The sequence below is a fragment of the Mustela lutreola genome, chromosome 12 (genome assembly GCF_030435805.1).
Source record: "Mustela lutreola isolate mMusLut2 chromosome 12, mMusLut2.pri, whole genome shotgun sequence".
In the NCBI taxonomy this organism is placed as follows: domain Eukaryota; kingdom Metazoa; phylum Chordata; class Mammalia; order Carnivora; family Mustelidae; genus Mustela; species Mustela lutreola.
In genome coordinates this window covers 27,209,850-27,219,737 of record NC_081301.1, presented here as the reverse complement: position 1 = coordinate 27,219,737, position 9,888 = coordinate 27,209,850, and the positions used below count along the sequence as shown (strand labels likewise).

Genomic DNA, 9,888 nt, shown 5'->3' with positions numbered 1-9,888 from the left:
GTTTCTGTTAGGCCTCAGATGTGTTGGATTTCTCCAAAGCCTTACTACCATCCATCGTCAATAAAATAAATACCATATCCCTCCTCCTTTGATTCCTAGGACTGTTTCAAGATGAATCAAATACAATATTGGAAGAGAAGGTATACTAAAAATCTACATTATAAACTTAAATTTCCCTGATCTTGTCCTTTCCTAAACACTGAAAGTGAAATGGAACACATGAAGATGGGGAATTACTCGCCTGTGACTGAATTCATTCTGGTGGGAATTTCCAAATACCCAGAGCTCCAGCTTTTTCTTTTCATGCTCTGCCTCATCATGTATGTGATAATTCTGCTGGGAAACAGCCTCCTCATTACCATCAGCACACTGGATTCTCGCCTCCACACCCCCATGTACTTCTTCCTTGGGAACCTCTCATTCCTGGACATCTGTTATACATCATCATTCATTCCTCCAATGCTCATCATATTTAGGTCTGAGACAAAATCCATCTCCTTTATTGGCTGTGCTCTCCAGATGGTTATCTCCCTTGGGTTGGGCTGCACTGAGTGTGTCCTCTTGGCTGTGATGGCCTATGATCGGTATGTGGCCATCTGCAACCCACTGAGGTACCCCATCATCATGAACAAAGTACTTTATGTGCATATGGCTGCATGGTCATGGATCATAGGCCATCTGACCTCCCTATTGCAAACAGTCATGACAATGATAATGCCGTTCTGTGGGAATAATGTCATCGACCATCTTACCTGTGAGTTACTGGCCGTTCTCAAACTCATCTGCTCAGATATCACCACCAATGTGATAATCATGACAATGATAAGTATTGTTATATTGGTGATTCCCCTATTGTTAATTTTCATCTCCTATGTTTTTATCCTCTCTTCCATCCTGAGAATTAATTCTGCCGAGGGGAGAAAGAAAGCTTTTTCTACCTGTTCAGCCCACCTCGCTGTGGTTATCTTATTCTATGGTTCAGCCCTTTTTACATACATGAAGCCCAAGTCAAAGGACACGAACACTTCTGATGAGATTATTGGGCTATTTTATGGAGTGGTAGCCCCAATGTTAAACCCCATTATCTATAGTTTGAGGAATAAAGAAGTGAAAGAAGCCATGATAAAAGTTTTGAAGAGACACCAGCATTTATTGAAATCATGAAATGCTTAAAGACATGTGATATCCTAAATGGTGAAATGGATCTTGTCTTTCTTTTTAAATTCAATTAATTAACATAAAGGGGCACCTGGGTAGCTCAGTGGGTTAAAGCCTCTGCCTTCGGCTCAGGTCATGATCCCAGGGTCCTGGGATTGAGCCCTGCATCAGGCTCTCTGCTCAGCAGGGAGCCTGCTTCCTCCTCTCTCTCTGCCTGCCTCTCTGCCTATTTGTGACCTCTGTTAAATTTAAAAAACCCAAAAACCATATAATGTATTATTGGTTTCAGAGGTAGAGGCCAGTGATTTATCAGTCTTATATAATACCCAGTTCTCATTACATCACATGCCCTCATTAATGTCCATCATGCACTTACCTCGTCCCCTCACCCCTCTAACCTCAGTAACCCTCAATTTGTTTCCCCTGATTAAGATTTTTTTATAGTTTGTCTCACTCACTTTGTCTTGTTTCATTTTCTCCTATTTTCCCTTATGATCCTGTTTTGTTTCTTAAATACCATATGATAATTGTCTTTCTCTGACTGATATTCACTTAGTATTATTCCCTCTAGCTCCATCCACGTCATTGCAAATGGCAAGATTTCATTTTTTTTTAAGATTTTATTTATTTATTTGACAGAGAGAAATTACAAGTACACTGAGAGGCAGGCAGAGAGAGAGAGAAGGAAGCAGGCTCCCTGCTGAGCAGAGAGCCCGATGCGGGACTCGATCCCAGGACCCTGAGATCATGACCTGAGCCGAAGGCAGCGGCTTAACCCACTGAGCCACCCAGGTGCCCCAAGATTTCATTTTTGATGGCTGAGTAGTGTGTGTGTGTGTGTGTGTGTGTGTGTGTGTGTGTGTGTGTCTTCATTACCATTCATCTGTTGATGGACTTCAGGGCTCTTTCCATAGTTTGGCTATTGTGGACATTGCTGCTATAAATACTGGAGTGCAGGATCCCTTCAGGTCACTACATTTACTTTGGGGTAAATATCTAGCAGTGCAATTGCTGGGTTGTAGGGTAACTCTATTTTTAATTTTTTGAGGAACATCCACACTCTTTTCCAGAGTAGCTGCACCAGTTTGATTCTCACCAACAATGTAAGAGGGTTCCCCTTTATCCACATCTTCGTCGACATCTTTTGTTTCCTGACTTATTAATTTTATCCATCCTGACTGGTATGAGGTGGTATTTCACTGTGGTTCTGAACTCTATTTTCCTGATGCCAAAAGATGTTGAGCATTTTTTCATGTGTCTGTTGGCCATTTGTATGTCTTCTTTGGAGAAATGTCTGTTCATGGCTTCTGCCCACTTCTTGAATGGATTCTTTATTCTTTAGGTGTTGAGTTTGTTAAGTTCTTAACAGATTTTAGATACTAGCCCTTTATTTAATATGTCATTTGCAAATATTTTCTCCCATTCTGTCAGTTGTCTTTTTTGGTTTCAGTGACTATTTCCTTTACTGTGCAAAAGGTTTTTACCTTGATGAAGTCCTAATAGTTTATTTTTGCCTTTGCTTCCCTTGCTTTTGGAGACATGTTGAGAAAGAAGTTGCTACAGCCAAGGTCACAGAGGTTGCTACCTGTATCTTCTAGGGTTTTGATGGATTCTTGTCACACATATAGGTCTTTAAGGCATTTTGAGTCTATTTTTGTGTGTGGTGTAAGCAAACAAAATGAAATAGGATTTTTACATTTGCCAAGCTGATCCTTAAATTAATGGAAGAGTAGAGAGCTAATAATAGCCAAAACTATGGTGTAGAAAAAGAAAAGCAGACTCACTATACCAGACATCGAGAATGATCATAAAGATAGTGTGGTACTGGTTCAGGTAAAAACAAGTCTATCAAAGGAACAAAGCAAAGAATCCAGAAATGCGTTGAACTATGTATGGAAATTAATATATAACACAAATGAAGTGGTATTTTATATAAATTAGCATTATTAATCAGGATAAAATGGATGAACTATTAAACAAACCATGACTGGATATTGAACATATTATACTGAAAAAATATTAAAACTCTACCCCACACTGTGCCCAAAATAAATTTGAGACAAATTTAAATATCTAAATTAAAAAAAAAACAAAATCCAAAACTATAAAACATCCAGAGAAAAATAAACAATATGCTCTATATAGTTGAAATACAACTGATTGTTCCACTTTTAAAATTATGTGTTACATCCCCTTATTTCTTGGTGTAATTATTCTAGATGAGCTAAAGTCTTCTAGCAGTAACTCTAAAGCCTTTTGTGGAGGTGCTGAAAGAAAATAAATGTAGGAAGAATTAAAATACTAAAACCTACTTTTACTGAAAAAGAATAGACAGTGAAGGATGCTGTTTCCACTCCTCCAACATTGTCATTACCTTCAAAAAGCCAAAAAGAAAAAAAAAAGTGGAAAATTGCCAAGAATTGAACAGGAAACAATTTCATTTCTACTTGTTTCATGTGCTCCCCCTCCCTTGTGTACTTATGTAAAAAGCTATGATAGTCATTAAAAATGTCTAATAAAATAACATTTATTTATACATATTTATTTTAAATAGCAAGTTACAAAACAGGAAATGCATTGTGCTCTAAAGTTTTTACTATATGTAGTACTTGCATAAAAGCAATCAAAATACCAAGTTACATCTGAAATTGTGGGTGACTTTCATTTTATCCATTAGGCTTTTCTTTATTTCCCAAATTTTCCACAATAAATAGGTATCATTTCTATAATCAGGGGAAAAAATGAACTCAAAGAAAGAAAACTGCTTTTGAATAAGTAACATACAATTTAGGTTTTTGGACATTATCTCGAACGTATCTTAAAGCTATTATCTTCAGCAAGGTTTAAGAGTTCAACTTTAAATCACTTCTGGGATTAGAGAGTCTCTTAGAAGAAAACAAAGGAGTATTTAAATTGGCTACCAGAGCCACTGGTGTGCCCTCTGGAATGTTTAGGGCCTAGAGGTTAGAGTACTTATGTGACAGCTTGACTTACTATTGATACAAATTTATAACATGAATCTCTATGGAGAATGAAAGCTTTGTTTTTGATCTGCCCCCTTACCACTACTAGAAGTCAACTGGAACTGTGGGATATTTGCCTGTGGGTTCTAGTAATATGACTATAGCTCTTGGAGAAGATAGTTAAGATTCTAGCGAATCTAAGTAGGAATAGCAGCAGTAACTTCTGTAGGCAGAAAAAGTTAGTGAATCACTGGAGAAAAGAAATGCTGAACAGAGGGATCCATGCCTGTGTCTAAAATGGCTTCTTTGTTTTGAAGACAGTAGTCCCAATAAACTATGCTACCTATTGTGAATGGAGAATTTGAGGATCCTACGCTGATGCATAAATGAGGTAGACTTGAGCAGAGTTGGAAAGAGTCTTTTTCAGAAAGGAGAGAAGATAAGGCAGTTAGGAATTCTGAATCATTTATTTTACTTGAAAAGTTTTTAATAAAACAGTGAAAATCTGGGGAAAGAGGTATTGGTGGGCGAAGGAAATATCTTGGATAGTTATGAACATCACTTTAAATTAGTTGTTTTTCTTTACCATGGAAAATAATAAATAAATAATAAATAAATAATAAAGCCTGGGAGTTTATATTAAACTAATACATATTGTGCACTCCCACTGTACCAAGATCTTCCAACCACGTCATGTTAATTCTCACAATGATTCTACAAAATAAATACTGTCACCTCATTTTTACATCATGTTCATGTTAAGTGTGTTGCTTAGGATTTGTACAACTATTCAGAGCCAAGACTGAACTCTAGGTCCCCTGACTCTAAGACAACTGTTCTTTTGATTCAAATACAACTTACTTGCATTAAGAACAAAAGTGTAAGAGGACTTGGAGCACAGTAGCCCTAGAAATTAGTATATAGCATATTCTAATCAATCCCAGAATTGACTCTACAGGTCAGACAGAAGCTTCTATAAGATAAGAACTTAAAGCTTCAGCTGTGCTACAAGCAACAAAGAATTGCATTTCGTAACCACACAGCAATGTTAGTAAAAACAAAAACAAAACAGAACAAAAAACTCAAGATAATTCTCAAGATCATACTGAAAAAGGAGAAGAGGACCTATTTCTAACTCATCCAGTATTGCTTATTATCCACACCTTTTGAAGCTAATTGGACAAGCATTTAGGATCTCCTGCCAGAGATGTTGTATTATATAGAACAAGAGTACTTTATAAACAGTTGGAAAAACTGGATATAGAATGCAATACTCAGTGCTAAAAATTTATTCTGAAGGAAATCTTCCATAGTGAGTGTGCTACACTCTGCTTCGAAAAGTTCCCTGGGTTAAAAACCGGAAGCATGGGTGAGTACCTGTGCTTTACAAACTACTACCCCTCTTCTGTTGGTAAACACGGGGAGAGGAGTGAATGCTTCGTAATCCACAGTCCTCAAGCAGAGTTTCCTTTCTTTTCATAGTTGAAGCCCAAAGGTGAGAGGACGGATCTAATGACCAGGCATTTGGAAAGAGATGAACAAAACCTGGAGAACAAGAAACTGAATGCTACCCTTTATGGCAGAAAGAAAAAGCATAGGTAACAGAAATGCCTGATGTTTTCCCTCGCTCCTTCCTACCTACCAGGTATCTCTCTTTGTCTAGTGTACCACTAAGCTTGGTCACATTCTAAATGGTGAGTTCTAGAATCCTTTTGCAACACTTGAGTCAATATGTCTGCTGATGGTGGATGTATGTGTGAGACTGACTGAACTTGGAACATTAGTGGCATTAAATTAGTCTATGTAATATAAAGCAACATAAATCCCCTTCTCAATTTCCTGTCCATATCTTATTTCCTACTTGAGTTTTAAAGAAACTGCGGCAGAACCTCTGGATATCTTAGCCACTATCTCCTTCTAAGAAAAATTTGAAAATGTTATTTCTGATATTTATAACCATAAAATATAGGTTAAGTAAGAATTATTTGGAAAATATAAAGAACAGAGAGAAAATTATTAGTGCCCCAAATCCCATATTCCAGAAGAAACTACAATTAAAATTTTGGAGTAGTTTCTATACAAATATGTGTATATATGTGTGTGACCATTTATATTAGTTGTAACCATTTATATTACTTATATTAAGAACTTATTTTTATTCATGTAATATCATGAGCCCTGTCCCTTATCTTTAATTCTTATCCAAGACTACAATTTGTACTGTTGATAATACATATGACATTATGTCTTCTCATGCATATACCATAACCATAACATGCCAGAATGTCAACATCCTAGAGGAAAAAAATGATGGCACCTATTAAAGCATGACTGAACTTGAAATATGATATTACATGCAATGTCATTTATTTTGTTTTTCTATTCTATTGTTGGATGTTTTAGGGGTAAATGTTAAGTAATAATAATAATACATCTTCGAATGACTTTTAGGGAAATAGTTTCAGCATCTCACCCTTTGAAATTATGTTGACCAACAGTTTGAGAGAGAATCTTTGCCATCTTAGTGATTTTTCCTCCTAGACCTAGACTACTAAGGGGTTTTATCAAGAATGAATTTTATGTTCTATTGTTGCTTTGCAGCAACAATAGTTAGATGACTATTTTATTTTTATTACCTGTTTATTATATTAAACTGATAGATTTCCCAAGCATTAACTTAGAATTTCATGTATTAATAAAAATAAATGATATAGTTTTAGCTAAATGGTAAAATGATATCATTTTAGCTTGATACACTTATTATTCTTTGCATATGTATTTATAAATGGGATTGATCATAGTTTTACTCTGACAGTTCTGGGTATAAAGGCAATTTTAGTTTGACAAAATAATCTGCAAAGTGTTCCATAATTTTTTCACACCAGAACATGTTATAGAACACATAAATTGTTTCTCTTTTTTAAGATTTATTTTATTTTATTTATTGAGAGAGAGAAAGAGAGCATGAGAGGGGAGAGGTCAGAGGGAGGAGACTCCCCACTGAGCAGGGAGCCCAATGTGGGACTCGATCCCAGGACTCCAGGCTCATGACCTGAGCCAAAGGCAGTTGCTTAACCAAGAGAGCCACCCAGGCACTCCAAATTATTTGTTTCTTAAAAGCATAAAAAAAAATTATGATAAGTATTCTGCATCTGGTGTCAATTTTGAAAGTCTAGTACTCACAGTGAGACTCCTATACACATCACAGTATTTGTGGCATAGTATGTGTTGAATAAATGAGTAAATGAAGAAAACCAGCAGAATGGAAAGCATAGGGATCTGTGACATCACACAGTAGGGACATCCTACTTAGATCAGGAGGTAAGAAATCTTTCCTAGAAAAGATAATATCTAAGTTGGGAAAAGCCCTTTCAGCTTAAAAATACAGCATTTACAAATGCATGAAGAAGAAAGAGTGTAGTATTTTCCAGGAAGTAGAAGAAATTCAGCATGGCCATTTCAGAGCTTTGAAGGTATCAGGAGTGACTTCGGTATTTCTACATAGAGGAATTTAGGAGTGGCAGTGTGGTTGAAGGAGGGACTAGAGAACTGTGCATGAAGTCATCTTTATAGTAAGCACGTTGCTTCTCCTTAGGTTGTACTTCTCTGTTAGGAAGTCATTTATGGTGAGGCTACTGAAGATTACTGGGAAGCAAACCTACTGAATAATCCTTCCTCGATACCATCAGAGGGGAGAAATAGCCAAAGTGGGAGAAGAGAGCTGAGGGGATTAAACTAGGCTTCTTGTGATGGGTTGTTTTTACTTTCTCTTATTCACCTTGGATTGGATAATATCCTCCCTCATCTAGGACCTTTTCTGAACAGAAAGACAGCCATTCCTCCTTCATACCTTTCCCCTCAACTTTACCCTAGGATACAAGTTTTAAGTTGAATGTGTTTTCTATGATAGTAAAAACTGGCTCCTTTCCTCCTTCTCCTCCTTTACAACTAATGTCTTCAAACAAATTAAACCTTCAGCTTTAACTGGTTCCTTTGTGGAAATAAATCCATGTGCTAATGTGACCGGAAACAGGAATGGAGGTGCATGAAGAAATAAGTATTTGCTATGATCCAGCCTTTTAGAGTTCACTATCAAATTATGCACATCACAAATAAAACTGAGGGCACAGGGCAGCAGGAGGGAGCCGCGTGGGCTGGGGTTCCCATGCCTGAGGTCCTGAGGGGCCAAGGGACCTGGGGCCAAGAACACAGTGAAGGTGTGCGCTGGGAGGAGCGCAAGGTCAGGAAGAGAAGTGCAGGAGGGGAGAGAAGATCTGGACCTCCGCTTTATTAATAATAAACATTTACTATTTGTATAATGTTTAAAAAAAGAAAACAAATTGGGGCACCTGGGTGGCTCAGTCATTAAGTGTTTGTCTTCAGCTCAGGTCATGATTCCAGGGTCCTGGGATCGAGCCCCACATCAGTCTCCCTTTTCAGTGGGAAGCCTACTTCTCCCTCTGCCACTCTCCCTGCTTGTGTTCCCTCTGTCTGTTTCTCTGTCAAATAAATAAATAAAATATTTTTTAAAAATTACAGAAATTAGGGGCGCCTGGGTGGCTCAGTGGATTAAGCCTCTACCATCGGCTCAGGTCATGATCTCAGGTCCTGGGATTGAGCCCCACATCAGGCTCTCTGCTCAGAGAGCCTGCTTCCCACCCCCACTCTCTGCCTACTTGTGATCTCTCTCTCTCTATCTCTATCTCTTTGTCAAATAAATAAATAAATAAATTCTAAAAAACAAATTAGGAAGAAAAGTAAGTGACTTATAGGAGGACAGATTCCAGGCCCTGATTCCTAGACTCCTTAAAATTCTGGATCAGATTATTTCTTAGATCAAGAAATGTTCATATTCTATTAATTATAGCCCCCCAATTCAATGGCTTTCCTAAAATTAAAAAAAAAAAACTAAAGCGATTTTCTTCCTTCTGAGCCAAATAGACTTAAAAGTTACAATTCTATGAACATATAAGTACTTAATATTGTTATATTCTATTACATATTTTATTATAGTGCATTCCATTATATATGTGTATTTTATTTTTTGAGAGAGAGAGCACATGAGCAGGGGAGAGAGGGAGAGAGAGAACCTCAAGCTCCTGGGTGTGGAGCGGGGCCCAAGCTCATCACCCTAAGATCATGACTTGAGCCAAAATCAAAAGCCAGATGCTTAAGCAACTGAGCCACCCAGCCAACCCTATATTGCATATAATTTTAGATGACATGTTATAACTACCTACTATGCATGTTACTTTTAGATGTTATCGAATTTAATTCTCACAACAAACTACCAAAGAGTTATAGCTTCCCTGCCCCTCCCCCTAATTTTATTAGCTGAGACTAGCAGCTGAGCCTCAAAAAAGTTAAGTAACTTAAAATAGTCATACTGAGGATAAGTGTCATGGTACCAAAGATATATATTTCAAATTACATCCAGTTTTATTAGGATGCAGTTACATTTCAAAATATTTATTAATAGATTCTTAGGTAGCTACATTTGGGAGCAGTTTTTGCCTAAGTTTTATTAATTAGAGGCCTGAAACTTTCTAACACAATTCTCAGCTTTCACTGCTATGTGAGCCTCAGTAGTGTTGATCTCTCAGTTCCTGTTTCATCATTAATAAAATTAATGTAATATCCCTATCTTTGCTGATTCCAGAGGCTAAGAATAAAACAAAGTAATAGAAGTAAAAGTAATTTGATAAATCAATTTATTTCCTGAGTCATATCCTTTTCTCAAACGTTAAGGTAACATGGACACAGGAAG

At 37.0% G+C, this 9,888-nt stretch overlaps 1 protein-coding gene across 1 annotated transcript; it reads left to right on the top strand.

The window, feature by feature from the left end:
- Positions 1-210: 210 nt before the first annotated feature.
- Positions 211-1,164, top strand: LOC131812745 (olfactory receptor 13D1-like). Its single transcript, XM_059142608.1, has one exon. The coding sequence runs from the start codon at positions 211-213 to the stop codon at positions 1,162-1,164; it is 954 nt and encodes a 317-aa protein (XP_058998591.1).
- The last annotated feature ends 8,724 nt before the right edge of the window (positions 1,165-9,888 follow it).